General features: G+C 46.1%; 10 protein-coding genes across 13 annotated transcripts; 5 read left to right on the top strand and 5 right to left on the bottom strand.

Annotated features, from left to right (window-relative positions):
• The first annotated feature begins 132 nt into the window (after positions 1-132).
• On the top strand, positions 133-1,689 carry LOC131213535 (uncharacterized). The gene is made up of 5 exons (XM_058207596.1): positions 133-172; positions 231-349; positions 416-603; positions 663-1,321; positions 1,376-1,689. Exons 1-5 carry the CDS (start codon positions 135-137, stop codon positions 1,569-1,571), a joined length of 1,200 nt encoding a protein of 399 aa, XP_058063579.1. The 5' UTR covers positions 133-134; the 3' UTR covers positions 1,572-1,689.
• Positions 1,628-2,440, bottom strand: LOC131213545 (uncharacterized). Its single transcript, XM_058207609.1, has one exon. It carries the CDS (start codon positions 2,415-2,417, stop codon positions 1,695-1,697), a length of 723 nt encoding a protein of 240 aa, XP_058063592.1. The 5' UTR covers positions 2,418-2,440; the 3' UTR covers positions 1,628-1,694.
• A 109-nt stretch (positions 2,441-2,549) lies between these two features.
• On the top strand, positions 2,550-4,009 carry LOC131216250 (splicing factor C9orf78). Of its 2 annotated transcripts, none has more exons than XM_058210692.1 (4): positions 2,550-2,748; positions 2,838-2,952; positions 3,015-3,172; positions 3,259-4,009. In XM_058210692.1, the coding sequence occupies exons 1-4, from the start codon at positions 2,639-2,641 to the stop codon at positions 3,743-3,745; spliced, it is 870 nt and encodes a 289-aa protein (XP_058066675.1). In that variant the 5' UTR covers positions 2,550-2,638; the 3' UTR covers positions 3,746-4,009. The 2 variants fall into 2 exon arrangements, with proteins under 2 accessions (XP_058066675.1, XP_058066674.1); XM_058210691.1 differs by having other exon boundaries at positions 2,550-2,772.
• A 1,138-nt stretch (positions 4,010-5,147) lies between these two features.
• On the bottom strand, positions 5,148-9,149 carry LOC131215638 (uncharacterized). The gene is made up of 3 exons (XM_058210029.1): positions 9,044-9,149; positions 5,790-8,974; positions 5,148-5,615 (listed from the first exon to the last, which is right to left on the bottom strand). The coding sequence occupies exons 1-3, from the start codon at positions 9,147-9,149 to the stop codon at positions 5,148-5,150; spliced, it is 3,759 nt and encodes a 1,252-aa protein (XP_058066012.1).
• A 2,107-nt stretch (positions 9,150-11,256) lies between these two features.
• LOC131206008 (calmodulin-beta-like) lies at positions 11,257-11,709 on the top strand. The gene has a single exon (XM_058198356.1). The coding sequence runs from the start codon at positions 11,257-11,259 to the stop codon at positions 11,707-11,709; it is 453 nt and encodes a 150-aa protein (XP_058054339.1).
• A 22-nt stretch (positions 11,710-11,731) lies between these two features.
• LOC131206006 (vacuolar protein sorting-associated protein 53 homolog) lies at positions 11,732-14,733 on the bottom strand. Of its 2 annotated transcripts, XM_058198354.1 has the most exons (5): positions 13,922-14,733; positions 13,324-13,834; positions 12,971-13,249; positions 12,475-12,903; positions 11,732-12,414 (listed from the first exon to the last, which is right to left on the bottom strand). In XM_058198354.1, exons 1-5 carry the CDS (start codon positions 14,715-14,717, stop codon positions 11,799-11,801), a joined length of 2,631 nt encoding a protein of 876 aa, XP_058054337.1. In that variant the 5' UTR covers positions 14,718-14,733; the 3' UTR covers positions 11,732-11,798. The 2 variants fall into 2 exon arrangements, with proteins under 2 accessions (XP_058054337.1, XP_058054336.1); XM_058198353.1 differs by having other exon boundaries at positions 11,732-12,903.
• A 425-nt stretch (positions 14,734-15,158) lies between these two features.
• LOC131206005 (valine--tRNA ligase) lies at positions 15,159-18,489 on the top strand. Of its 2 annotated transcripts, XM_058198352.1 has the most exons (4): positions 15,159-15,269; positions 15,327-17,512; positions 17,586-18,242; positions 18,316-18,489. In XM_058198352.1, exons 1-4 carry the CDS (start codon positions 15,170-15,172, stop codon positions 18,370-18,372), a joined length of 3,000 nt encoding a protein of 999 aa, XP_058054335.1. In that variant the 5' UTR covers positions 15,159-15,169; the 3' UTR covers positions 18,373-18,489. The 2 variants fall into 2 exon arrangements, with proteins under 2 accessions (XP_058054335.1, XP_058054334.1); XM_058198351.1 differs by having other exon boundaries at positions 17,586-18,489.
• LOC131206007 (coatomer subunit epsilon) lies at positions 18,434-19,813 on the bottom strand. Its single transcript, XM_058198355.1, has 4 exons — positions 19,567-19,813; positions 19,205-19,476; positions 18,978-19,143; positions 18,434-18,904 (listed from the first exon to the last, which is right to left on the bottom strand). Exons 1-4 carry the CDS (start codon positions 19,666-19,668, stop codon positions 18,527-18,529), a joined length of 918 nt encoding a protein of 305 aa, XP_058054338.1. The 5' UTR covers positions 19,669-19,813; the 3' UTR covers positions 18,434-18,526.
• A 619-nt stretch (positions 19,814-20,432) lies between these two features.
• On the top strand, positions 20,433-24,379 carry LOC131206004 (armadillo repeat-containing protein 8-like). The gene is made up of 9 exons (XM_058198350.1): positions 20,433-20,561; positions 20,985-21,405; positions 21,476-22,161; positions 22,234-22,305; positions 22,374-22,601; positions 22,674-22,856; positions 22,932-23,075; positions 23,138-23,295; positions 23,386-24,379. The coding sequence occupies exons 1-9, from the start codon at positions 20,538-20,540 to the stop codon at positions 23,429-23,431; spliced, it is 1,962 nt and encodes a 653-aa protein (XP_058054333.1). The 5' UTR covers positions 20,433-20,537; the 3' UTR covers positions 23,432-24,379.
• Positions 24,380-24,526: 147 nt separating this feature from the next.
• LOC131216165 (islet cell autoantigen 1) lies at positions 24,527-26,488 on the bottom strand. The gene is made up of 5 exons (XM_058210582.1): positions 26,390-26,488; positions 26,222-26,327; positions 25,748-26,159; positions 25,408-25,683; positions 24,527-25,321 (listed from the first exon to the last, which is right to left on the bottom strand). The coding sequence occupies exons 1-5, from the start codon at positions 26,451-26,453 to the stop codon at positions 24,683-24,685; spliced, it is 1,497 nt and encodes a 498-aa protein (XP_058066565.1). The 5' UTR covers positions 26,454-26,488; the 3' UTR covers positions 24,527-24,682.
• Between the last annotated feature and the right edge of the window lie 435 nt (positions 26,489-26,923).

The following is a 26,923-nucleotide window of genomic DNA, read 5'->3' as shown; positions in this document are numbered from 1 at the left end:
AGTATTTTATTTGCGAATCTCGAATTCTGACTTGCGCTAACGTTTCAAATGAATTATTCAAAAGAGAACGCATCTTCACTCAAACATGTGTCAAATATGTAAGTTTGTAAACAGTTATCAGCCGGACGGAAAGAATGGGCGAACAGAGTGCTAAAAAAACATCGTTGTTGAGGTAATCTACCCCATTAACGGTTGTAAGACAATTTTCTGCGATTCTGTTCTTTTTGTAGCGGAAGCAAAATGTTGGAACATCATGCAGCCACATACGAAGTGAATGCTCAATTCAACCGCATGGTATCGCCGGACGAACTCGATGAGCAGCGCCGCGACGATTTAACCCGAATGCAAGGTCTACTGGCGTCAAGATTGTTTTCGTGTCTTCAGTTAGGGATAAAATATGTTTCTTCAACTACAGACGAACTCCGCCATTTGCTAGAGCAAGAACGAGTGAACAAAACCGGCTGCATTTCAGAAGGAGTATGGGAAAACGATCAACGTCGAGTACGGCTAACACTCGTCGAAGGTAAATGGCAATCGTTTGGTTACGAGAATGCGACCGGAAAATACGTAGACTGCCACGAGGCGCTTTTCCTAATGGAAATGGTAAGCATACCACCATAACGGGAGCACAACAGTGAACAACGAAAGGTTTCCCTCTGCAGAACAGGCTAATGGTTAAATGGGACGGTATAGTGGTCTCTATCGAACAAGGCTATAGCTTGTTCCTGGGGTTTCCAGACGGTTTGACGTTGGAGGAGTATCAGGTGTACTCGGTTCTAAATCGCGCGGGATATTATGTGCTTCGCTACGATCCTGGACGCGTAACGTACCAAAGCGACGAGAGAGACCTTCCATCGGTGGAAGAACGATGCGTTTGGAGCATCCTGTACGGAATGCTTAATCAACCGAACCCGCGGGAATCGGTATATGGCAAGACGGACAGTAAACTGCAGGAAACTGTTCGAAGGTCCATGTTGCACTACAGAAAATTAATTCGAACACCATGCTCCATGAATGGAACGTGCAACGCAACTACATCACGAGCCACGAACAGTACGTATGAGCCGGTTCCGAAGAAACCTCATTTGGGGCAATCCTATCCGTTGGAGGACCAACTCGATAGCTTCAAAGTAGTCGAACGTTTTCGACGAATGTTCGAAAGGTTCGACATCATCCGCAGCATGAGTGAGGAAGAGAGCGCCCACAGTAACGAACTTCCAACTCGTGACCAACAGCTCATATTTGATTTGTTCTCATCCGATGCGCAAAGCTTCAAAAAGACGCTTCCTCCTTTACCGATTGCAAGAATTCTTGTGCGAAGGTAGGTTACTTTTAAAGAACTATTTCTCATTCTAAAATGTAATATCAATTGCAGATCTTGTCAACCAATGCCTTCGTTCAAGGAACTAGAACAACTGTACCAAGCTCAGCAAATTCCTACCCCACTAATGCTGATGCTTGTATCGAACAGCTTAGCCGTAAACTGTTTCCTATACGATATGAGGACATTATCTCGCAACACAATCACTCTAACGTCCGATCATTCTTCGCCGATCAACGTGCCGCGGTAGCAGCAGCAGTTCCGGGTGAATCTCGAAGATGGCACAAAAGATAAATGCAGTTTGGATTGATATCATTCTCTTATTTTATTAACCTTAAAATAAACAAAAGGCACCGTTTTACGGACCGCGCAGCTAACTGGTTCCATCGCCCATCAATAGAGCCAACTGTCCACTGCGGGTATTTCTAATATGTTCAGCTATCATTTTCTTAGGATCCTTCCGGTACTCCTTGTTCTTGAAAACCTTTTCAATCGTACGGCACCGAGTGATAAATTCCTTTCTGTTCTTTTTCAATCGGTTCGTCCGGAGCTGGTGTTTCGTTTTTGGCTTCACCTTTTTATCAAACTGCGGCACTCCTGTTTTCAGTGTTCCGGAAGACTTTATTTGAAACAGGGAGTCTAGCGTGGGCAGGGCGTCTAGCAGCGGACGCATATCTCCGGTAATGACCGTTTTTTCGCGTTTTTTTTGTTCCTTATCCCGTTTGAACGCTTCCTTCGTTAGTTCGACCTTTTTCAACATCTCATCCTTCTTGAACTGTTTCTTTTCCCTCTTCGTCATGCGTGAGATGGCCAGCTTGCGAAGCTTCTTCACTTTAACCTCGTCCTGCGGTTCGTCGGAATCGTCCGAACGAGGCTGTTTCGGTCCGGAACCGGGTTCATCGCGCTTCTCCGTACTCTTGTCTTTCTTCGAAGGCTTGCGTTTAGTTTCGACAATCTTGAAACTAGACTGTTCATATCCATTCAGCAGCACTGGCGTCGAGCGGTAGAGTGGAAACGGCCCAGTAACTTTGTTGCCATGATTCGGGGGTTGCTTCGTAGCGATTTTCTGTGCTAAATTCTTGTTGATTTTTCCCATCGCTCGAACACACGAGGTTCAGGTAAAAACTGAAACATCAACTGTCCCGGTGCAAGTTATACGTACCATACAACGCGTCCATTTGACAGCAGACGTCATGTTCTGTTTACACAACTTCTGTTTACACTTTGCTTCTGCTCTAGTCGCGCATTGAGAGTTGTCCGAGGAGATAGCTTCTTACTGCAATTTTAATAAATATTTTATATTATATTAAAGTTAAGATGTCGGAAGGTGAGGACACGCAAACGCAAACAAAGTTTGAGTTCAAAAAGAAACCCCGGAAACATCTTCGTCAGCGGAAATCATCGAAGAGTGATGGCGAAGAGTTAGAGCAGGGCACAGAAGGGGAAATTTTGTATGTTCAAAACGATTCCTCTGATTTTCCATGTACCGTTCTGATGATTTCGTTTTCGTTCTCAGATCAAAGCTAGAAGAAACCAAAGAACGACAGAAGCTGCGCAACCGGCGCAATGGTGTAAACATTTTGAGTTTGGCCGCCGGCAAGAAAGTTACCACCGAAGAAGAAATAACAGTAGTAAGTGATGATGCCAAATGAATGGTTTTGTAAACATTAACCTTTTCGGCGTATACTTGTAGAAAGATCCCTTCAACATTAAAACTGGTGGCATGGTGAATATGCAAGCGTTAAAAGCGGGAAAGTTAAAAACAGCCGTTGAAGATCCATACGATACTGGAATCGGTACCCAATTCTCCGCGGAAACAAACAAACGGGACGAAGACGAGGAAATGATGAAGTTAGTAGCATATTGTTTATAATCATAACGAAGAGCATGTGGCGAGATTCCAGCGCGTCAACTTATTTTCATTCGATTTCGCTTAGGTACATTGAGGAAGAGCTCGGTAAACGCAAGGGTCTTGCACAGGAGCAGGACAAACAGATCGATGGAGAATCTTCTTCTAAATACCTCAGTCCAGAGGAAGCAGCCTTACTGTCGCTGCCTGCTCATCTCAGCCAGACGTCCTCGTTACGCTCCGAAGAAATGCTGTCAAATCAGATGCTTAGCGGAATCCCGGAGATCGATCTGGGTATCGAGGCGAAAATCAAAAACATTGAGGCAACGGAAGAAGCCAAACTTAAGTACATGCAGGAGCAGCAGCGCAAAAAGGATCTTCCATCACACTTTGTGCCTTCGAACATGGCCGTCAATTTCATGCAGCACAATCGCTATCGCATCGACAATCCGAACCCTCCGAAGCGGCGACATCAGGAAGATAACCGAGATCAACGTAATGATGATCGAATTCCAAAGAAGGCAACGGACGATTATCACTTTGATAAATTCAAAAAACAGTACCGACGACACTGATGAGCCCCTTCTGTTGTTTGTCTTCCGTGGCGCGGTTCATATTTAACAAATTCTTTGCTAGTGGCTAAATCGTGGCTTGAGGATTGTGTTTAATATTAATGCTATTGCGTTCCCTTCTTTTGCTGCCGTTGAAATCTTTTGAACGCTGACATTGAAACATTCACCGCAGACAAGATGCTCAATTTTTCCCCAATAAAGTGAAAAATTTAATAGTTTTTAATCAATCATGCAAGTGAAACGCTAGGACTTTAAATAAACTGGATACTGGGATTCTAAATGGCTGATGATGATCATAATTGTACTATCAGAGTCATTTTTTCGTCCTTCTTTCTTAATACAACATTGTTTGATAGTTCTCAAATCGGATATTTTTGCATATATATATTTAGATTTGAAGAAGATTAGTAACATTGCATAAGTATTTTAGAGCTAACGTTCAGTATGAGCCAGAAATAGGAAAATGATCCGGATGTTTGCACAAACAACATCGTATCGCATCATGGATCGGAAACATCGTCGGGCTGTTATGACAAAAAATCCATTTCTTCGGGTTTTTGCATATCCATCAGACGACGTCTTTCCTTCTGGTTGCATATTTGAAAACATCTGCTTGTTATGTCTAGGCTGTGTTTTGTTATTGTATTGAATTATATTACTGTATTATTCTGTTTGCTTCCATAGTGTACATCATTATACGTAGCCTAGCATACATAATTGAACTTAAAAAACTAACTATCACACTTCTCTTTAAATTTTGCCACTCTTTTACGTTAGGAAGAAGTGGCATTACGTCAAAATAGGTTACAGCATGCACCATCGATGTCCCTATAAACTATACCGTTTTTAATTTAACTATTTATACCAACGTCCTATTCTCTCATCATATCGACTGTAATTGGAAACAATAATTCGTCCCTGGTTGTAGTGTTTGATCATGACATAATTTAGTCGCCCGGAGAGCGTAATAATACGACACACTTTCAGTGATTAGTCAAATGGTAGGTTCAAGTGTTTCGTTGCTATATGTGCATATTTCCAATTTAGTAGCAAATTTCCTAACATACTTCATGATCGACGGTTTTAGAATGGTTTGATAGCCAGTTCGAAGCAAAGGAGGGAACGAACAATAAAAAAAACATTAGCAAACGCGGCTTTATCGTGGATAATCGAAGAGGCAGAGATTAATGTTTGCTAGACATTTTCTTATGTTATTCTAACTGTGGGAAAAGAATACACACTTTTTCCTTACCTATGCAACAGTCGGAAAATGTTTTGTATTCGTTTTATAGAGTAATCAGTCCTGTCCAGTCCATTTTGGTTTTAGGCTTAAATCTGTTGACAGACTTGCAAGCATTAGTCATCAATCCATCGCCCAACAATCGTCGTACACTGTAACCACCAATTATAATACCTTCGGCTTTACTTTGCCACTACGCTGCAGCAACAGCTGGGGTGGAGCGGTCGAATTGTGGAGATTACTAATTATCTTCAGCCTTTTGTTCGATAGTGTAGTCAGCGAAGAAGCGCCTCGTTTTAAGGAGTGCGCACGATTAGTCGTGTAGCTGCTGACTCCATCGGCAAAGGAGTGCCCTCCTTTGGAATGTGCGGGAGGTTGATGTTGATTTTGTTGCATTGAAGTAATTAAATTTCGAAAGTATGTGTTGCTCAGCAAACAGGAAGCTTTTTCCGAACGTTGCCCTGTGCCTGCGTTGCTACGGGGCTGCGCAATTAGCGTCCTGCGCTGACCACGATTGAACAGTCCAGTGGCGTTTCGTATACCAATCCCTCCTCCGGCACCAGTCGGACTGCCCAACATGCTTCCGCCACCAACACCGTTCATACCACCGCCTTCGTTTGCCAGCTTACCGGTCTTATTGGTAGACGAAAGCGAAGAGAGTAGAATGTCGGATCCGCCGACAGTGTTGCGGCCACCTATTGTAGGTGAATGTTGTTGTTGTTGTTGTTGTTGTTGTTGTTGCTGTTGATGCTGCTGCTGGGATGTGCCACTTCCTGTTATTCCATTGCCACTACCAAGGGAACTTGCTTCACTGAGAAGATTTTTCCGCAAGGCGAGAAGTTTGCGATTCATAACGAAACCACCGGCAAGCCGACGGAGTTGGAAATTGTTCACATGCAACGGTTTGGGCAACGAACTGTACCACATTCGTATGCCCCGCACTTCATCGAGCTGTTCGAGAGCCGGGAACGCTTGGCCCGACTGTTGCTGGCGTTCCTTAACGAATTCATCGTCGACCTTCTTTAGCAGCATCAGCTTCGATATATCGACCGGGCCGTTCACCGTCAATCCAATTTCCATTTCTGCCGACTTGAGGGTCATGTTGTCGATAAAGTGCTGATCGACCAACGATTGCGACAGGGTCGTTAACTGTGTCGGCGTGAGGATGATGGAATCGCCCAGCTCTCCTTGCAGCTGCGGCATTACCAACGGATTGGCAGCCGCTGGTAGCAGATTGATCGTGGGAACGATATCATCGATACTATCGACGAGATCGGCCGGCGGTTCAGCGGACTGGAGGTTTTGGGCAAGCGTTTGAAGCGTGTAATTGATCTGATCGCTAAAGTTGGGTAGCGCTGCCAGATCAGCCAATTCACCTTCACCAGAAACTCCTGTCGCCACAGTTCCTCCAGCAACCGCTCCCCCGCCTCCAGTAGCCGTCAAGCGGTATGCTGTATCGTGCATCTCAGTGCCGGTACCGCCCACCAGAGGGAGCTGCTCTATCAGTTCGGCCGGAATAAAGGCCTCCGCCGTTTGCGGAGTGACTGCCACTGCTTCAATTCCGGGCCCTATCATTGTGGCCGAAACTGCGGCCGTAGAAAGCACACGGGCAGCTGCGTTGGAAGTCCCAGTGCTAGTACCGTCAGTGGCCCCATGTGCCATATTAACCAGATTGGTGCCAGAAAGGTTCATGGAATTTATCACAGATAGTGGCAGAGTTACAGTCAGCTGGTCTTGCATCATGCTGACGCTATTATTGGAGACAGAGGTGGTGTATTGCTGCTGCGAAATATCACCCTCGCCAGTAGCGTGTAGCGTTCCGGGTGCAACGGACAGCTTTAGGAGACTCGTACTAGGATCCATTACGATTGTCGTCTGTTCGGGCAAGCCGCCACTGGGAGATTCGTCCACAAAATGCTGTGCGAGCGCCTCGGCAGGCATGGTGGCCATCAGTAGCGGTTGTTGAGACAATGATACGGGTTGTGCCACCTGCTGGTGAACGATGGATTGAGGCAACGATAGCTGCGAAGTTGCTACCGCTGCCGGCAACTTTTGTTGTGGTTGGTGGTGCTGTGGACCAAGCGTTGTCGTAGTCGGTATGGTAGCTGCTGTCGTCACTCCAATCGAAAATTCTCGCGATTGTCCTTGTTTCGTGGAACCAACACTACGGTGATGATGTGAGCTCGATTTACCCGGTCCGTGACCCTGATGAGCCGTCGTTCCACTTCTATCCGCACTCCCATGTGTGCGAGATGATGTTTTGTGTTTCGATCGCTCACTTTTACTGTCGCTACTGGGAACACCTTTCTGTACCGCAGATGCCGGACTTCCACTTCTGTGGCCGGATAGCTGAGTCACTTTCGCTACCGCGTCATTAACAATTCTGCCTGCCGCTGGCAACTCGGCACTCCCGGTGCTTACACTTGGCATTGGTGTCGTAGAACGAACGATGCTTTCATTCGATGTTCCGGACACTCCGCACGTTGCTGCCCCACTACGGCTGCGATCGACCTCGAATCCGGTCGAGGAATTGCTGCTCGATTCGATTACCTCTAGGAAAACACCTGAAGCACCGCTGTCCTCCTTGGGGACACTTGGCGTACGCAATTCGGCCATTAATTTATCCAGATTTTTACTTCTGCCTTGCACTGCCTTACGCTGCGATAACGTGTGCGACTTGCAAGCCGTCAGTGGTCGCGTACAGTGTTTCTTCCCCTCAGGTGTGGCAACGCCACAATGTCGATCTGGGTCGAAATCTCGCGAACGGTCGCTTTTCCTCTCGCTGGAACCCTTATGAGCAGCACCGACCACATTGTTGGAACCGCTACTCGAACTGCTACTCGAACTGCTGCTGCTACTCGACGAAGAGTACGAAGAGGACGAAGAAGAAGACGATGACGGTGACGAGCTTGAGGAGGATGAGGACGTTAACTTGGAAGAACCTCGTTTCGATGAAGATTTCGACAAAGCAGTTGCGTCCGTGGCGATGGGAAATGTTCCTTTCTTATCTAGTACCACGGAACAGTTGCTCATTAGTACTACTGGCACTCCACCGCTACCAATGGCCCCGTTACCGGTGGGATATGCGTCACGACCGAATTCCACTGATACATCGCTGACCGTAGCCGGCGCGATGGACGTTTTCGCGAACGAAGACGACAACGTCGATGACCCGTAGCTGGATGACGATTTCGATGAATGTACCGATTTGGCCGTTTTACTCTTCACTTTGCTTCCACTTCCTGTGCTGGTGCGTATCTTGGATGATGGAACGACTATTGTCAACGATTGCTGGTCACCACTTGGCGCTTCGTTTTCGCTATGATGACGCAAAGAGTTGATGCCAGCTCCAGAAGCAGAGTAAGAACTAGAAACAGACGATGACGAAGACGAAGACGATGATGACGATGACAAAGACGACAATGATAATTTAGTTTCCGCACGCGCGATGCCGTCCGCGGTCGTGCTAATGCGAATGGTAAAATCAGTCTTTTCTCCTGACGAAACATAAGCTGAACTAGTGGCTAGTGACTGATCAGTGCTGTTGCTACGACTGTTGCTGCAAGTGGTGCTTCCACCGACAGTTCCACCACCGGCCGTGCTCGTGCTGGTAGTGGACATCGTCGACCCAGTGGCGCTTCCATTGGCGTTCAATTTGGACGCGTGGTGGTAATAGGAATAGTGCCGATTGCTCATATGCTTCTGCAATCCCTGCGGTTTCACTACACTACCACAAATATCACAGATCACCGCATAGAATGGGTCCGTCTCGGGGCAGATACCGTACAGACCCATGTCGGCCTTATCCAGGCGCATCACACTGCCACGGTTGCGATGCTGCTGTATGCTGCTGCGTAAGGTCCCACATCCCGCCTGGCTTCCCAGAATAGAGTGGTGCGTCTGTTGTTGCGTTTGTGGTGCCGCTGCAAAGCCGTGCAGTCTGCCGTTGCCAGGCTCTCTCACCGTCTGGTCACCAACGTCCTCCTCTTCGGCTGTGTTGAAGATCGAGTGTCACAATGAAATAACAGAAGAAATATAAGACACGACGCACCGCTACTTACAAGCAAAGGTCGGTGCATTTCCGGATCGCTCGATGAACGTTCGCCACGTTTTGCCCCTCAACTTCGCCAAACTTCCTGCCCCCATTGAAGTACATTCGCTAGTCATTTCCGCTGGACGTGTTTCCAGCTCGAAGATACGGCTCACGATTCTGAACCGAGGTGGTGATTCGGTACAGCTCTTCTTAACCGGCAAACGAATTGTATTATCCGAACAATGCAGTCTTTGTCTCCCACTTACGCCACGAACTTTGCACAACGTTTATCCTGTATCCTTTATCGTTAGCTCTGTGAGAGGCTTGGTCGCGACAGATCAGCTGAATGCAGGAAAGGATTGGTCGAACAGTGTATTTTTGGTGGAGTGTCCTGTGAATGAAATGGCACGTCTTTTCTTACTTCTGCTGCATTCCAAATGACCAGTATTAAAATACATTGTACTGTGAATCCTCTTAACACACTTGTGCGCATCGTCGCGACGTTCGACGGAACATTTCTATCGTGCCATCGTTCCATGCACAACAGCAGATGTTCGCGTTTTTTACGTAGTTGCGTCGATGCATATCGATGAATGAATCTTATGCTTACACCTACACGGTTCTCTTGTGAGGATCGGCTCCGTTCCGCATGTTGCACTTGAAATAGGACCCACGGAATACTATCGCAAAAAACTAATACATACTAAGGTGTTGCATCAAGCGCCACGCAACTCGACAGAAACTACGCTACAATGGTCATGTCTGGTGGCGTGTCTGCACGATGCAGACTCACCAAGAACTCGTTACCCAACGGTGAACTATGCATTGGGTCTGAGACCTCCATTTGTTCTCATCTCCACCCCATGCGAATGATGACCCTCTTGAATGCAATGTATCGGTACAGAAATCCAATTATGAAACATTATTCAGTTATGTTTCGCGTACACAAGCACCGCACCCGGTCTCGTGGCAAATTCAGAACACGCATTTTATGAGCACGACCACAACCCGTTTTATTCTTTGTCTGTAGAACTACAGTTAGTCGCAGAGACTGCTAAACACAAGACGAAATGCTCAAAGGTTCATATCCTTTTTTCAAACCGTCGCCACCAGGAAGCGCTATATTACGAAAACGTGTACACACATTAGGTTTTTGGGGATTGGACTTTCCAAACCGCTTCTTATAGAACAATTACATTCAGACTGGACATGAAGGAGCGCTGTACTTCCAATCATTAGTGGACCATTCAAGCCTGCTTCATCCTAAGAAACTGAAACTTTCACAGTTGTTACTGGTGTGTTAAGTCCCAAATCACTGCTGTCGACGATGTTACGGGTTCTGGGAGAGACACAAATGGGAGCAAAAGAGCCAGCCAATGGAAACATACTCTGCGTAGCCACCAGTTCATTCATTAGCTCAGCGTGAGAAACAGAGATAACAGTACTCCAAACAAAAGTTGACACTCGAATCATAGGTCAGTACACGCACAGGATATGCACTGGTGAGCACTGAAATGTCTGGGTGGACCTGTCCGGTGCAGCGGCGGCGGCTGGAGGTGCGCAGCATCGAGGCGAGACAGACCAGACGAGGCAGCTCGAAGGTATCGCCTATCGAGGATTTTCTTACCTTGAGCTGTGTTGAAACAAGATTGGGGTCGCTAGGTACTTATTGGTAGTGATCGCATCATTGACTGTACACCACAATGCGAACACTGAGAAACCCAACTAGCCAAACACTAATCTGCCCAAGTGCTCCCGTGCCAGTGGGACGGACACGATTCTTGAAATCTTCAAGAAAATCGAAATCTTCACCATCAACACCTCCACTGACAGCTGCTGCTTTCCTGTTCTTTTTCTTTGATGCTGCCCGGCCTGACAGCCAGCCCAGTGAGAATGGTACGAATTATATGGTAGACAGCTTGCTCAGGAGGAGTTGCTCAAAATAAAATGATTCAAAGGCGTTCAAAAACAACAAACGATAAGATCGACATCCTAAATAAAAATTCCGTTCAGATTCCCTTCGTTGTTGAATCTTCAATTTCAGCATTCCAGTTGGATCCATTGGAGGATGTGATAACTATTGTTTCACGGTAGCAAATCGTTACCTAGATGCTGTATCCTTTGCATCCAAGCAGTCTTTCCAATTTTTCATTAAAAAAAAACTTTCGCAACTAATTTTACACAAATTTTGTTTTGCCAATATCGTACCGAAGCTTCCTGTTGCAAAATTACAAAATTACGATGTTGTCGGAATCAGAACTATCCGACTTCGAGGAGCAACAATATCGCGAAATCTTTGAATTGTTTGATCGCAACGGTAGCGGATCTATATCGGCTGACGAATTGGGGGATCTGATGCGCGTACTGGGACAAAATCCAACGTTGGCCGAGCTGGAGCAAATGATCTACGAAGTGGACGCCGACGGCAATGGGCGCATAGAGTGGGAAGAGTTTTTGGCACTAATGAAGCGAAAATCGCGAGAACCCGTCAACGAGAAGGAGCTCTACGAAGCATTCAAGGTGTTCGATAAGAATGGCGATGGATTCTTGTCGGTCGACGAGCTTTCGGATGTGATGCAAAATTTTGGTGAACGACTCACTCCGCAAGAGCTACAGGATCTCCTGGCTGAAGCAGACATCGACGGAGATGGACTAATTAACTACGAAGAGTTTGCTTTCATGCTATCGAAATAGGACAAGTGATATGGTTTGCGTGTTTTATTCCGTTGCCGGTAAAGAAACTGCTGTTTTCGTACCAGCCTAGGTAATAATTTATGATATTTCTAGTTAGGAAGCCTATTTTTGATTAAATTTTCTATCTTCCTAATCCGTCCTTTGTCCATTAATGAATCTCCCAACGCCATTATACTGGAACCCGCCCCACTGATGGCTGCTGCCGCGGCAGCCATTTGCTGAGATTGGTGGCTACTGCCGGCTGCTCCATCACTGGCTGATGACACAGAACTTCCATTTTCTCCGAAACCGGATCCAGCCGAGTTGTGGGATTGCTGATGCTGTGGGCAGGCCCTCTTGTAGCCTTCCACTAGTTGTTGCTGCTCAATTTTACGTACATTTTTCATTTCCAATACCTTATGAAACTCTACCACGTTGCTTTCGGGCAGAAGCTTCAGGTACTGCTCAATGTAGAGTGGTGCCGGGTGCACCGGTTGCATTACCACTTTTATGATCATCTCAGCCTTGGCCATGCCTTTTACGACCACCTTCTGGTAGCTAGCCGGTGGTTTGCGTTGCACTTGTGAGCCGATCGACGGCAAATCCATCAGCACGGTTTTGAGACTGTGCGTATCGAGCAGGAGCTGCTCGCAACCCAGAATGTTGCCGCCACCGGCCGCCGTACCAGTCGCTGCCCCTCCGCTGGGACCGTCAGAAATGCTGGAACTGGATGCGCTTGCCGTGAGTGTGGAGGAAGTTGTTGTGGATGTCCCGGAAGAGGTCGGCCGCAATCGATAAAGAGTGTTGATGTACTTCGGGATGAACGAGTTAACAAATTTGTGGCAAAACTGCGTATAATACTTTCGACTGTTGGCCAAATTATCTCGTATCACCGGCACGGTCTGTCGGAGATTAGTGACGATCTGATTGACGAAACCACTCTGATCACCGACATTGCTGATACTGTGCCACGCTATTTTGGTCATCAACAGCAACGATTGTTCACAACCTGCGTCAAGGTCTTGTACCAACAGTTGAATGCAATTGGAAATGATCCGGTGGTAGACGTCCTTCTCATCCGCCAGATCCACCTTTGCGTGGTAGCCACTGTCAATCTTTTCCTTCAACTTGTCCTCCAGTTGTTGGACCGTTTCAAGACAATACTCTGCGGTAGCGAGGATGTAGCAAATTTTGCGCAAATCGTCCACAGAAAACCTAACAAATAAAAAAACGCTCTGATCTGATCGATTCTTGAACGACTAAACATTGCCTTTCGACGTACCTGGGAGCTTCGCCTTCTTTCAGAAAATTGTGTATCACCTGCCCGGCGGCCGTGGACAAATTTTGAAAATCCTTCGTAAGCAGCGACATGCTTGAGCTGATCGACGAAGTGGTTGTGTTCGGTTGTTGTGGCTTTGGGATACGTGCCTCCAGCACCTTGTTGGCATATTCGCGAAGATATTTTTTAAAAATCAACACCAAATCGTACATTGGCTTTTCGTTGCTGAGCTGCATACACTGCACTATGCACTTCTTGTAGAACACAAACAAATCGGCGCAGCTGCAGAACGAAGACAAAAATATTGATGATTTCATGTGCTAGTGTCCTGCGGGACTTGCATCGGCGAAACTTACTTCGGAATCACACCCGGATTGATCTCCTTCGGAACCACCATCTGTTGGTTTTGCTGGGCAAACTGCTCTAATAGTGCCGCAAGCTCACGATCAATACTGTCGGTGTAGATATCGAGATATGCTTTGAAGCAGCTACCGATTAGATTGTTAAACGAGTTTCGCTCTTTTCGCACCTCCTCGCTGGTGGCTTCCACCAATGTTGTACCGTTGAAGCGCTTGTCGAGCAGTTGCTCAAAGTTGGCCGTTTTCTGGATTGCAAACAACAGCAGCTTCACGTCGATCTCCGTACGACGGCGTGCCATTATCTTCGTTAGCTCATCGCGCGTGATGGTGCAAAACTCTACGGTAATCCGCTCAGACAGTTCCCAGTCGGTTGGGAAGACCGTGCCAAATTTCTCCTCAAATTCTAACAAATGCCGCTTAACCCAGGCGTAACGCTTGTCGATCTTGTCCAGCCAGGCAATGTCTTGGTTTTCGTGAAACAGCTGCACGTACTCTTGTAGCTGCAAGTCTAAGCGATAATAAAAGAATATACCCAACAAACGTTCCTAGTTAATGCGTCGCAATCTTGGGTTCGCGTTTGCGTTTCAACACCTACTTATGTACCACTTAAGGATGTTCTTTTTTACCGGTTTGTCCAGCACCGAGGCTACCTGGCACGCATCCTTGAGCTGCGTAATCGTCATGCGATTGGTGCTGTTGTGGCTCGTTGGTGAAAAGTAGTGCTTCACGTCGTCCGTAATCTGCGTCGCGAGCTCGGACTGGATTTGTTGCACTTGCGCTGACAATGTCTGTATCTGCGAAATCTCCGAGTACTGCTGAAAGTGTTGGTTTACCTCTATAATGGCCTGCAGCGGGTTTAACACTTCGCCGTACTGGCGTCGTTCCGAGAGCTGTTTCAGGTTTTCCACACCACCGACGAGCATATGTAGATGGTTGAGCGTGGTGATAGCATACGTGAGATTATTTTTGGCCGAATCGAGTTGTTTGATGTCGCGTGTAATTTCTTTCACCGCGTCTTCCGTCTTCTCGGCTCGGTTCTTGATATCCGTGATCAGCGCGAACAGCTGCGTGAGCGATTGCTGCGCCTCCGCAAGCGCCACACGCCCATTCTCGCCCGTGTTCACCTGACCCCGCACCACGCTGCGTATATTGTCGTCGATTAGGCTAATATCGCACTCCATTTTTGCAATGACCTCATCGATGTTGGACAACGATTGCTCGTTCGGGAAAAGTTGGTTGATGTAATCGGTTGGGTTGAAATCGGGCTGGTCCAGCGGATCGGAGCTCTGAAGCACATGTTCGATTGCTAGCTGCACATCGTCCGACAGAACGATTTCGTTTATGTGGTCCGTTTGTTTCGTTTCATTTTCCGTTTCGTCACCCGCGCTCATTTTCGGTCGGAATGTGAAAAAATATGCTACACTTGCTACTGCTTGAAAGAAAATGCCCTTAAAAATGGAATGTACACGTAAGACAAAAAAAAACAAAAAAACACAAAACACAACATATTGCAATGACAATTGGCTTCATCCCAAGGTAGTTGCAAGCGAAGGTGTCGAGCCGTTTGAATTGAAATATCGAAAATAATGGTTGATCTTTGGACAAATTCAAGCGCTAGGTTAATGTTTCAACTCCTACCGCGGACACGGGATTGTTCTCACAAATGTATTAATCACTTCTAGTGATGTTATTAAAAGTGCACTATTTAGTTATTCATACAGATTTACTTTCTTATTCGGGCATCCGAGCTACTGTCAAAGAATCGGCGAACAGAAGAAGAGAAGAAGAGGAATGTTTTGAACCATTTTTATCTGGTGCCGGTCAGCCGGCAAAGAACCGAGAAATGCTTCAGCGACTACTTCAGCAGCATGGGTCTACAGTACGATATGTGAAAATATGGATACACTGCACCACAACTGCAAGGAATTTCGTTACAAAACGAGGTACTTTTGTTTGTTCGCCGAAAAACAAGTGTATAACGTGTATCACCTTTCACTCAGATATTGCACCGGCCTATAAACCATCTCTAGTTGAAGCAAAAGTTCATGCTAACGACTCTCTGCCGAGGATACAGTACAACAATGCTAAACACGAACTGGCCACTGGCAAACGTTACAGTATCCTTCTACCACCCCCGAACGTAACCGGTGAGCTACATTTGGGACATGCTCTTACCTGCGCCGTTCAAGATGCTCTGATCCGCTACGCAAGGAACAATGGTAAAACACCGCTATGGATACCCGGCATGGATCACGCCGGGATCGCAACGCAGGTTGTGGTTGAGAAGCGTATTCGAAAGGATCTTAATGTATCCCGACATGAGCTTGGAAGGGAACGCTTTCTGGAAGAAATTTTACGGTGGAAAAAAGAAAAAGAATGCACCATTCGAAGTGCCCTCCACCAGCTGGGATGTTCTATGGACTGGCACAGGGAGTACTTTACCATGGACGAACAGCAATCGGTCGCAGTGAAGGAAGCTTTTGTGCGACTCTTCGAAAATGGCTTGGTGTATCGCGACAAATCGTTGGTGAACTGGTCATGTAGTCTAGAATCGGCCATTTCGGACGTTGAAGTTGAAAGCTTGCAACTCGACGGTCCCACTGCGTTGGCTGTACCAGGATACAACAAAAGTGTTACGTTTGGGCAACTAGTGGACATAGCATACCGTGTGCAAGGGTCTACCGAGGAAATCGTTGTCTCTACTACACGCCCAGAGACTTTTCTCGGTGACGTCGCGGTCGCCGTACACCCGGAGGATGGACGGTACTCGCATTTGCGTAACAAAAGTACCTTCCTCTGGCATCCGGTACGCAAAGAGGATATTCCGCTCATCTTTGACGAGTCGGTTGACCGAGCCTTTGGAACAGGGGCAGTTAAGATAACGCCCGCCCACGATAGGTTCGACTTTGAGATAGCCCGCAAGCACCAACTAGCCACTGTCGAAGTTCTGAACGAGCAGGGAATCGTTCGGGAGCATTTCGACCCCTTCTCCGGTTTGCCCCGATACGAAGCCCGCGAACGGTTGATGGATTATCTTTCGAAGCTATCGTTACTGCGGGGCATAAGGCCGCACGCCATGGTATTGCCGGTTTGTTCGCGATCAAAAGACGTGGTTGAGTTGTTACTACGGCCCCAGTGGTTCGTACGGTGTCGAGAAATGGCACAACGGGCGGTAGCAGTCGTGCAGGATGGAAAGCTTCAAATTATACCAAAGGTGTTCGAACGGGAATGGTTCCGATGGCTGGAGGACTGTCACGATTGGTGTATTTCCCGGCAACTTTGGTGGGGACATCGAATTCCTGCGTTTCGCGTGCAACACGGAGGTCGCACCCACTGGGTTGCTGCTCGGTCCTTAGCTGAGGCACGAGAAAAATACGTCCGGCAAATACAACACCAAGCAGAAAACGTGAGCAACGAACCGATAACAGTGGAACAAGATACCGACGTACTAGACACGTGGTTTTCTTCGGCCCTACTACCGTTCTCTACGACTGGTTGGCCTCATGCGAAGTCACCCAATAAGGAAGAATATCCTCTGGATCTGATGGAGACCGGCCACGATATTTTGTTTTTCTGGGTAGCGCGTATGGTAATGCTCGGCCAAGAACTGACAGGAGAACTGCCTTTTCGTAAGGTGTTGCTTCATGGTATCATCTGCGACGAGCACGGGCGTAAAATGTCCAAGAGTCTCGGTAACGTCATCAAACCGGATCACGTGATACAAGGCATAACACTGGAACGGTTGGAAGCGGAAACGGATGCTTCCTTTAGGCAGGGTATACTGTCGGAACTGGAACTGAAGAAATCACTTGCCGGACAGCGTAAGATGTTCCCCGATGGGATTGCTGAGAGTGGCACCGATGCATTGCGCTTTACTTTGTGTTCAGTAAACGTGAAGAACCATTTCATACACTTCAACGCACAGGAAGCGCATACCAACAAGCTATTTTTCAACAAAATCTGGCAAGCGACACGTTACACGCTCGGTTGTCTAGAGCATTTTCCTTTGGCAACCAAACAAACCTTTCCAGAAGCGAACCGTTTGTGCATGATGGATAGATGGATTTTAAGCCGTCTCGCAAGCACCATACAAGTTTGCAGTGAAGCATTCGAAGGGTACAATTTTCATCTAGCAACCGCAGCGCTGAAAACCTTTTTCTACACCAATCTGTGTGATGTCTATTTGGTGAGTTTTTCGTTTTTGCTACCATTGCTGGTTGGTTGGTTAACAACGTAATAATATTTTTTGATTCACGAAGGAAACCACTAAAATCAACATGAAAACAGAACACGCAGCCAAGGCATCGGTGCAATGTGCCGTGCTTCATCATTGTCTTACGACCGGGTTATGCTATCTGGAACCGTTCGCTCCCTTCCTAGCAGCGGAGCTTCTCTCACACTTGGCCTTGGAAACGAAGATGGATGAGTTTAATACATCGTTACAACCAAAGATCGATTCTGAGCTCGAAGCAAACGTGGATCAGTTGTTACTTATTTGTCAGCATATACGACAATCGAAAAACGAGCACATCATACCAATCGTACGGAAGCATAATCCGGTAGCTCATATCTACGTCAGGCGGAGCGGTCTTTACGATTTAGTGCACTCGCAAGAATCGATAATACGTCAGCTAACGCTTTGCCACAATGTTCTACTACACACCGAGGAGGCATCGTTCGACCGATTACGACCAAACTTCGCGGTGCAATCTTCCGTCAACCACGAGTGTACTGTTGGAGTGGTGGCCGATGGACTGGATTTTTCGTCAAAGGATAACGGCGGTGTAGCGATGGCGACTCACACCAAGAAAGTACAGAAGTTGGAAGCCGAAATCGAAAAACTGTGCAAAACCGTAAACAACGAAGGTTACCGGAAGTCGGCAAGCGAAGCAGTACAAAAAAAGCACCAGGAGCGGGTATGTGCATCAAAACCTTCATATAGTTTGATGGTGAAAGTTTCACCCTCTCAACTCTGCTGTTTGATTTTAGCTAAAAGAACTACAAAAACAGCGAGAAGAAATCATAAAAATGGCCCCACAAAGATAATACACTTAACGTATCGCCTCCCAGCCTAGTCAGACGATTCTCTAGCAGAATAAATAAGGACACGTTCGTTCGCTTTTGCGATGATTATTGTTACAGAAAAGTGTTGGAATACATTGAAATGGGTACAAGCAAGGTTTCATCCGGTTCACACAGTTTATGCTTCGATTTCGCTGATGGATTTCTTATTTGAAGGACCGTATTGAAGCACTAGCTGATTGAATTCAGCAAGTTTCTTGGTGTAGGTAGTGGCGAGCGCATTATTCTTGTGCTCTCGGAGCTGCGACAAGTATCGGCTAAACTGAGCCTCGTCTTGCTTTCTCAGCTTCTGCTGCGACAGGTTTAACAGATTCACAAGCGTGTCGTAATCATCCGGCGTACGAGTTACGCACTCGCGCAAAACCCGTTCCGCATCTTCGTACTTTTGTTGGCCGATCGCACACACGGCTTGTCCATTCATCAGCAGCAAAGTGGGAGAGAATTTGTCGCACATATCTTGGAAGATGTAGTAAGCGTCCTGCAACTTTTCACCACCCTGTGCAGAGATGCGAGAAAGGACGTAAGCTGAACGCCTAATGATAAAACATATTTGCTACGGCAATATTTACGATTTGAATGTTCAGCCACGCTTGCGAGAGTTGTGTAAGGGTCGCGTCGTCATCTTTCTCCTGCATCGTTTGCAGGACTTGTTTCGCAAGATCGACGCGTGACATCTTCAGAAGACAGTGCATGTAGAGTGAGAGGCACTCTAAATTGTTATTTTCCACCAGTAGTCTGAGACCGAAAGACAGTGTAACTATTTTAAGCTTGGCGGGCGAGTCAGGATCTCACTTACTTTATGGCCGTTTCGTACAATTCTTCGTTGATGTATACGATAGCCGCAACAATGGTCCAAATCACATGCTCACTAGCGTCGCCCTGGAACTTCTCGTCGAAAAAAGCCACGATCTCGTTTTTACGGTGGCTTACGTGAAGATATTCGGCCAAATAGCGCACAGCCAATAACGGAGTGTCATTATTGTGCTTGATTTCGTCCAACACGATGCGGAATCTGCTCTGTGCTATATACGACCTATACATAAGAATATCCCTTTCTACGGATGGTTTCTGCAATAAGATCAACCAACGGTTTAATTTTAGCGATGAAGTTTTCGAGGGGTATTGAAGAGTGGCGATAAAACAACCGATGTACAGCACCTGGATTTTATAAAACTCGTTAAGGGCTCCGGAGTAGTCCCCGGTGTAGAACAAGTTTTCCATGTCGATCAGTTCAGCCCCTTCACCGTTTGTGCGGCTCATTGTTAATTTGATTCACACTACTTCCGGTCAATAAAGAAACACAACTGCGTCTGCAGCTGGCACAACAATCGCGATGAAAGACGAAAAACTCAGTCTGCTTTACGCAAAAATATACACCAATGTGACGTGGATTCTAAAAGTTTCAGTGTTTTGATGTGACTAAGGAAAAGTCCAAACAGCAAAAACGTTTGACGTTACAATGTTACGCTTTCGGACTTCGGTTACAGGGTGTTTCAAGTTCATAATTTCGAATAATGATCATCATGAAATCATCATCATCTAAATATTAGTTCAAAAACACAAAAGATTTTACGCAATGCGAGGACGAAAAATTACTTTATTCAATCAAAAATCGATCAAAATCTCTTGTAAGTAATAGTATATTTTGGGATGATTGATACAAATAGAAAGGTATTGGTTTGATTAATTTGGCTGATTCTGTAAAATTGAAAAGCTTATGTTCTCAATGGTTGGCTGGCAGAGCTTCACCAATCAGGCAAATTGTTATCATCAGTAGATTCCAAATTTTACCTTTAAATAGATATGCCATGGATTTATCTCACCAATTGCTCGTTGAAACGGTTGTAACCGGTTCGGCAGTTTTTTGCTCATTGACAATTCCGAGCAATTTTAGCATCGCACACGAACGCATACACACCCACACAGGCAAACATAGCTTTCATCCCGATCGTCGGCTGTCAAACGAGAAATGTGAAAAATCAAATTGCGTGTGTTTTGGATTCCAATCTCCAGAAAGCTCGAATAACACAGGCCGCAAGTCGCCCATCTCAACCGGCAGTTCCGCGTCGTCCTTTTGTCACGGTCCGGCAAGCAGTTCGCAGCTCGGGTGCCCGCTACAGGCTACAGGAATGGAACCCTTCACCTGTTTCATGGTAAGCATGGTGTGCAAGAGTCAATGGAAACGGTTCCGGTACGGTTGGTGCGTAATTTTTACCTCGTAAAAGATGGGCTGTTTAGAGCGTTTGAAGTTATGTTTTAAGCGTATTCCGGCTAGTGAAGGGTAGCACTTTGCATGTTCTGTTGAATGTTCAGCCTCCAGCGAGATCCCGCAGCCTCCTGCTTGGTGTTTTGAGAGTGAAAATCGAAAAAAGTGAAGCAAAACGAAGCGACGTTTTCAATCTCGCATTATCACAGCAGTTGTTCTAACCTCAATCCACAACAATGCTCCTATAAACAATCAGTTGCACTGCGAGGGACATTTTGGACGATAATTGCAACCGGTGGCGGGTCTGCGACGTTGAATTGTGTTCTTTGCCTTGAATTGGCTTTGTTCATTTGTTTTTACTCCCCAAAAGGACGTCGAAAACTCCCGCTCCTACATCGACGAGCTGTACTCGGAAGAGTACTACAAGTGCCAAGAAGCGATCGTCTGTCTTAAGAATGCGGTTATCGGATCGAACAAGAAAAAGGGTTCAATCATCTCGCAAGGTATTGTGCCCCGACTGATTGCGATACTGCGTGATGGCGACAAGCCATTGCAACTTCGCATCGATGCCGGCATAGTGCTCGGATCGTTAGCCAAGGGAACCGTGTCTCAGGTGCACTCGCTCATTCGCTACGATACCGTCGACGTGCTGCTGGCGATCATCGTCGACGGTAGCACCGACAAGCGGTTGATGGAAACATGTCTCAGTGCGCTCCAAACGATAGTCCAATATCCGTTCGCACCGCTCGAACTGATCCACTCTAACATCAGTCACCTTCGACGCTTGATCCGTGAGTAGTTCTTCCATTGATCTCGGTTGCACGGTTTTTAACCGATTTCGTTTGTGTTTCACTTTTTCAGAGATTGCTTCGCCATCCACCAGCATCCCGTGTCAGACGTACGTCGTGAACATCTTCGTTCCTCTGTGTCTTTCCTCGCAGCAACAGAAGAATCTGTGCCAGGCCGATGTGATACCGTTTCTGGCGCGGCTTATGACTTCCGACAATACGACCCTGCAAGTACCTGCACTTAAGTGTTTGGCGGCAATGTGCTTCACCAACAAATCTGTCTCGAATATCGTACACGCGACCTACCACGGCGACCGTTCGATACTGGACATCCTAACCGTGTTATTGTCACGTACCCGCGACGTACAAGTACAGTTGTCCGCCAGCCGGTGTTTGACGTACTTGCACCGGTCTGGCTCGCTACCGGCCGACGACTATCGGATCGTGTACAAAACGCTCCCCTGTTTGGCGCGCCTCTGTTCGGACGAATTTCAGGAGGATACCCGCGCAACTGCTGCCGAAACACTCGCGTACCTGGCCGAGATTGATTCCGAGCTTCAGCGACTGGCCGCAATCAGCAATCATCTCGTCAGCTCATTGGCAAATCTGGTGAAGTGTCCTTCGGTACTGTCACGCCAGGGTGCATTCCGGTGTTTTGCCTCCCTCGCGGCGAACGACGAAGAGATTCGAAAGCGTATCATCGAAATGGACGGACTAATGGAAGAGGTGCTATGTGGGCTGAAAGACTGCTGTCCGGAAGTAGGTTTCGCCGTCGATGAGCAAAAGAAGCGTACTCTTATCAGGATACTTTCTGTTTTCCACAATTTAAAGGTTCGATTATCCGCGGTGCGTTGTCTGCATTCGCTCTCACGGTCGGTACAATTGCTAAGGACAACGTTTCAGGTAATTGCAGTCCTTGTTGCGCATGAAACAATTACTTTGAACGCGTGTGGCATTTTTTCCGTAAACAGGATCACTCCGTCTGGCGTCCGCTAATGGATCTGCTGTCTGGCGATCCTTCGCTCGAGCTTCAAACCGTAGTGACATCAACAATCTGTAATCTGCTGCTAGAATTCTCACCTGCCAAGGAACCAATGCTCGAATCGGGAGCAGTTGAAATGCTGTGCGAACTTACAAACCACGTCGATCCAGCCCTGAGGCTGAATGGTAGCTGGGCGTTAATGAACATGGCCTTTCAGGTTTGCATCGTTTGCCAGATATTTGTTTCTATTTTGTTGCTCCATTAACTCATGAACGTACCGTGTATACAGGCCGAACAGCATGTGAAAACGAAAATCATCAACACACTGGGGACGGATAGAATATTTCAATTACTAGGTGATCGGGATGAGCGAGTCATCATGAAAACGTTGGGACTGCTGCGTAACTTGCTGAGCAATACGCTCCATATCGAAACAATCATGTCGGAACACTCAACCGAAGTGCTTAGGGCGGTAAGAAGTCTTGTGAGACATTGTGGCTGATCATGTTTTAAAAATAGACACCTTTATTGTTCTCGTTATCGACAGGTGAGTCTTGTACTGGACGACCCGCACCCACCCGAGGTTAAAGAGCAAGCTTTAATTATAATAAGTAACATAACGGCGGGGGCACGCGACAAGGACTACGTGCTGCAAGATGAGAAAATTGTCAAAAAGATCAGGGATTTTTTGGTGAGTCTATAAACTCGAATCGTTACCGCTTTTGCTAACTGTTTTGTATGGTTTCTTTTAAGGTCGCCAGCGACAATAAGCTACAGATGGGTGCCGTATTTGTCGTGCGGAATCTGCTGGAAAAAAGTGGTCGGCAGCAAGTCTTACGACAGTGGGGCTTCCTGGAAAATCTCGAACAACTTCTACACATGACGCCACGCGACTCACAGTTCTATGAGGAGTAAGTGTTGTGTTATAGTGTTTTTCTGCTATTACTTTTAACACATTGTTTTCCTTCTCTTCCTTGCTCTTTCTCACTCGAAACGTGCAGCATAAGACACGAAATTTTAAGGTTTGACTATTCAGAAGACCATTGAAAGTTTGTTACTGCTTGTTGTTGTTAGTTTTCCTCGTCTTCTGTTTATTTACCTGCATCTCCGTGATCCATGTCTGCGGTCGTGCGCGGCCAGTGGTGATGCTATTACGATAATCTCATTTATTTCGGGGTTTTCGTAGTAGTCTTTTTTCAATTTCGACAAAAACAAATCATTTAACACGGCTTAGTCATTTTCCTTCGTAGCCTTCACGTTAATGTTTTTTCCCAGCGAAACACTATTTAACAACACTCGTGACAGTGCGCTGTAATCAATAGAAACAAAACGATTCCAACTTTTTGTGTTTGTGGCGAAGGGCTGTTATAGACGATGCACCGACAAAGATTGTTGGTATAATATGTTCTTCGGAATGGAAATGCTCCCTTTGTCCAAAAAAGGGGAAAAAAGTTGAATCAATCATAAATGGTACGTAAAACTAGTTCCGTCATAAGAGAGCAAAACAAATGAAAAGGCTCATACCTAGAGCTGATATAAGAGATTTTGTGGTGATGCGAAAATGAGGCGTCGACCAGTAAAGTTCGTTTGTTAAGTTTACTCTAATTTTATTAATTTATTTAAGATACTAAATTTAAAAGGATATGAAAAAATACAGTGAACCTACCTGAGCTCCAGTGTGTCCAGAACGGATAAATATAAAAGTTAGAAAATTGTCAATCAGTTTCAAACACGGTTTTTGGAAATGATTTTGTTAAATTAACTAACCAACGGCTCACTCGAAGGAAAAGTTTTTTGTCGTTGAATGAACACCCTTTCGTATCGTTTCTATCTTCTGTTGAGCCAAGTCCGATAAAGTAGAACCTTCTGTCTTCGTAAACATACGCTCGAGATCGTTGTTGATTTGTTTCCGTTGGGGTTATAGTGAACAACGGAACATATTGTGGTTGTCTAAGGTGCCGCAAAACCGCACCGACTGGTCGAAAGGAAAGGAAGTCGATGCATTGGAAAGAAAGGATGACGATGAATCGAACAATCGCAATAAAAAAACATAATCTAAAGCTGCGAAGTTTTTGTGTATATTATCATTGAATAATGCTGGCACTAGAGATACTGCAGTTTTTACGAGACAACATTGCATGTAGACATCTTATTTTATTGACGGTCAACGTAAGTGGTTAAAAGGGGTAGGTAATTCAGTTTTAAAATAAGCATAAGTACAATGACATTACGAAGCATTTTCTTACAATTAACATTAAAAAACCGGTAACAAAACATATCTGCTCTTCTTGATTCTATTCAGGCTGCCATACTGTTGATTGGCGCATCCGTTTTGGACGGAATAGCATCGGGGTTGGAAAGAGGATCTAATTCCGCAAACAGCTGATACCATCCACTGAGGTCTTTGCCCTTCTTGCCGCTCTCTTTTGTGCTCAACTTTTCCTTTGGCTTAGATCCCGAAGCCACCAAAGGTCCCCCATTCGTTGAAGTACTGGAAACGTTCGGCCCGACAACACTTGGTTTGGAAAACCCCTGCAACAAACTGCTAAAGATGTCGGACGCTTTCTCCGATCGATTGCTATCGGATGTCTCTTCCGAAAGTGTCTGAGCGTCCTGCGGCAGTGTGAATTCAAACTCATCATCCACGAGGCTACCGTTGCTTAGTAACATCGAAGGCAAAAATGGCACTGGAGCTGACATGAAATCGGAGAATTCATCATCCAAATTAAGTCCCAGCAGGTCACAGTTGGCATTTCCACTGCCAATTTCAATGCTGTCTTCAGCCTCCTTTCTATTTGCTTTTGCGCCAAGGGTAAGTTTGGGCAAATCAGATAGAAGAGCATCAATTTCCCCGTCAATGCTCGCGGAAAGCGTGTCTTGCACTGTGGATGCCTGTTGCTTTGCAGCTACTGGTTCCAGCTCATCTTTATACTCGTCCTGAAAAATGGTGCCGATCACCAGTAAATATTAGCACAAGGGAAACCGACTAGGAAGGTAACACTAGGTAAAAGGATAAGTAGTACCTTGAAAAACAACATTTGGTCATCGTCCGCAGGCTTGCCGGACGGTTCATTCTGCTGTAGTGTCGTATCGACATCGACGTCTTTATCTTCCTCGTTGGGGTTCGCCTGGGTAAGTTCTTTCAATATAGAAAACCGATAATGCGGATCTTTTGCAAGGCTCTTTAGCGTGTTCTTGTACGTTTCGTCCGTTTTCTTGGAGAACTGAAGAATAGCATTTTGGTAGCCTACAAGCGCGTGAGAGAACATGTTGCACCTTGCAGCCGCTAAGAGGTCAATCTGAACCGATTGAATTAGATTAGTAAAACAATTTCACTTCAAATCACGCTTGTAGCTTACTTACTTTCTCGAGGCAGTCGAGGGTGTATTTATCAAACTTTGTTTTTGCCGCCTTTACGTGACGTTGCGCCTTTCGGAACTTTTCCAAACCCCTTCCAGTATCTGGATCCAGCTGTATACTAACAGATTTCATCCAACTTAGCGCGGCTCGGTACTCCGTTCTTTCCCTCTCCATTTGCTGAATCGTGTGGTGCGTGTCGGCAATAGCTCGTCCTTTGAATGTGTGCACATCATGATGCAGCCGTAGTAATGGCACACGTATAGCAATGCGTTGTTGGCCACAATAGGAAATTGCCTTGCCGGTGGTAGACATCATTTTACCGGTGGTGGGACTTTCTTTGCTGACCTCGCGCAAAAATTTTCCCAACGCGTTTTCCTCCTGCGCCAGTATGCACATTCGCTCTTGGTACTGGTCGCTACGAGGAGTCGTTCGGGTTAATAAAGTATAGTAATCAAGTGGTAAGGCAACAATACATACATAATACGGTACAGTTTGCTGTTGCTTTCTGCCAGCGAGCTGAAAAGTTCGATTTTGGTGTCCAACTCCCCATCGGACGCGACAATATTTTCGTCCTCTTTAGAGCCTGTATAAAAATGGGAAGGCAGTCTAGTTCAAATGCAACTCGCTCCCTATGAAAATACATACCAAGCCTTCTTTGGACAGCTTTTTTGGTCACCCAAAATTGGTGCTGCAATTCGGATTTCAACATTCTTAAACTACGTTATGGCGAAAAGTGTAGGGTTTCCTCCACCGTATGCGAGCACCCTGGCGAGATATGGTCGAAAGTGACACGATTGTGTTATTTTCTTTACTGTCTCCGTTGGAATATCGATTTTTCTAACTTCTCCTCCAGGGTTTTCCTTCCAAAACAAATGACGGTCGACGGTGCAACGTGTTTTCGAACGTTTTCTTTCACCATTATGCGCACGTGCGGATTGATATGCAACTAAAAGCGTGCAATGAAATTTGAAAGCACAATATTTAGTTTTTTGGCACCATGTTACACGAATAAGCCCTCGATAGGCTAACCTTTAGGCTCTACCTTTTAGCTCTTTAGTTAGTAGTTTAGCTAAGTTAGAAACAAGAACAAAACAACAATTATGAATGCTAACGTTGTATTCTAACGGACAGTTTCGTGGAAAACGTGCGACCTTTGCTTACAAAATTCAAACATAATTC

This window comes from Anopheles bellator, chromosome 1, assembly GCF_943735745.2.
Source record: "Anopheles bellator chromosome 1, idAnoBellAS_SP24_06.2, whole genome shotgun sequence".
In the NCBI taxonomy this organism is placed as follows: Eukaryota; Metazoa; Arthropoda; class Insecta; order Diptera; family Culicidae; genus Anopheles; species Anopheles bellator.
The sequence above is the reverse complement of the archived record's forward strand: the minus strand, read 5'-3'. Positions and strand labels throughout refer to the sequence as shown.

Bases quoted from the DNA above. Each gene is read 5' to 3' on its own strand.
- LOC131213535 (XM_058207596.1), top strand. From the start codon at position 135: ATGGGCGAACAGAGTGCTAAAAAAACATCGTTGTTGAG. The intron at 173-230 runs GTAATCTACCCC...TTCTTTTTGTAG, and splicing joins AAAAAAACATCGTTGTTGAG to CGGAAGCAAAATGTTGGAAC. The intron at 350-415 runs GTCTACTGGCGT...CTTCAACTACAG, and splicing joins CGATTTAACCCGAATGCAAG to ACGAACTCCGCCATTTGCTA.
- LOC131213545 (XM_058207609.1), bottom strand. From the start codon at position 2,417: ATGGGAAAAATCAACAAGAATTTAGCACAGAAAATCGCTACGAAGCAA.
- LOC131216250 (XM_058210691.1), top strand. From the start codon at position 2,639: ATGTCGGAAGGTGAGGACACGCAAACGCAAACAAAGTTTGAGTTCAAA. The intron at 2,773-2,837 runs GTATGTTCAAAA...TTTCGTTCTCAG, and splicing joins GGCACAGAAGGGGAAATTTT to ATCAAAGCTAGAAGAAACCA. The intron at 3,173-3,258 runs GTTAGTAGCATA...GATTTCGCTTAG, and splicing joins GAAGACGAGGAAATGATGAA to GTACATTGAGGAAGAGCTCG.
- LOC131215638 (XM_058210029.1), bottom strand. From the start codon at position 9,149: ATGACTAGCGAATGTACTTCAATGGGGGCAGGAAGTTTGGCGAAGTTG. The intron at 8,975-9,043 runs GTAAGTAGCGGT...TCTTCAACACAG, and splicing joins AAATGCACCGACCTTTGCTT to CCGAAGAGGAGGACGTTGGT. The intron at 5,616-5,789 runs GCAAGTTCCCTT...TCTACCAATAAG, and splicing joins GGAAAAATCTTCTCAGTGAA to ACCGGTAAGCTGGCAAACGA.
- LOC131206008 (XM_058198356.1), top strand. From the start codon at position 11,257: ATGTTGTCGGAATCAGAACTATCCGACTTCGAGGAGCAACAATATCGC.
- LOC131206006 (XM_058198353.1), bottom strand. From the start codon at position 14,717: ATGAGCGCGGGTGACGAAACGGAAAATGAAACGAAACAAACGGACCAC. The intron at 13,835-13,921 runs GTAGGTGTTGAA...ATTATCGCTTAG, and splicing joins CATCCTTAAGTGGTACATAA to ACTTGCAGCTACAAGAGTAC. The intron at 12,904-12,970 runs GTACGTCGAAAG...TTTATTTGTTAG, and splicing joins AAAGAAGGCGAAGCTCCCAG to GTTTTCTGTGGACGATTTGC.
- LOC131206005 (XM_058198351.1), top strand. From the start codon at position 15,170: ATGCTTCAGCGACTACTTCAGCAGCATGGGTCTACAGTACGATATGTG. The intron at 15,270-15,326 runs GTACTTTTGTTT...CCTTTCACTCAG, and splicing joins GAATTTCGTTACAAAACGAG to ATATTGCACCGGCCTATAAA. The intron at 17,513-17,585 runs GTGAGTTTTTCG...TGATTCACGAAG, and splicing joins ATCTGTGTGATGTCTATTTG to GAAACCACTAAAATCAACAT.
- LOC131206007 (XM_058198355.1), bottom strand. From the start codon at position 19,668: ATGAGCCGCACAAACGGTGAAGGGGCTGAACTGATCGACATGGAAAAC. The intron at 19,477-19,566 runs GTGCTGTACATC...ATCTTATTGCAG, and splicing joins ACGAGTTTTATAAAATCCAG to AAACCATCCGTAGAAAGGGA. The intron at 18,905-18,977 runs GTAAATATTGCC...ATCTCTGCACAG, and splicing joins CGTGGCTGAACATTCAAATC to GGTGGTGAAAAGTTGCAGGA.
- LOC131206004 (XM_058198350.1), top strand. From the start codon at position 20,538: ATGGAACCCTTCACCTGTTTCATG. The intron at 22,162-22,233 runs GTAGGTTTCGCC...CACAATTTAAAG, and splicing joins TGAAAGACTGCTGTCCGGAA to GTTCGATTATCCGCGGTGCG. The intron at 22,306-22,373 runs GTAATTGCAGTC...TTCCGTAAACAG, and splicing joins TGCTAAGGACAACGTTTCAG to GATCACTCCGTCTGGCGTCC.
- LOC131216165 (XM_058210582.1), bottom strand. From the start codon at position 26,453: ATGTTGAAATCCGAATTGCAGCACCAATTTTGGGTGACCAAAAAAGCT. The intron at 26,328-26,389 runs GTATGTATTTTC...ATTTTTATACAG, and splicing joins AGCTGTCCAAAGAAGGCTTG to GCTCTAAAGAGGACGAAAAT. The intron at 25,322-25,407 runs GTACTACTTATC...ACCATTTTTCAG, and splicing joins ACCAAATGTTGTTTTTCAAG to GACGAGTATAAAGATGAGCT.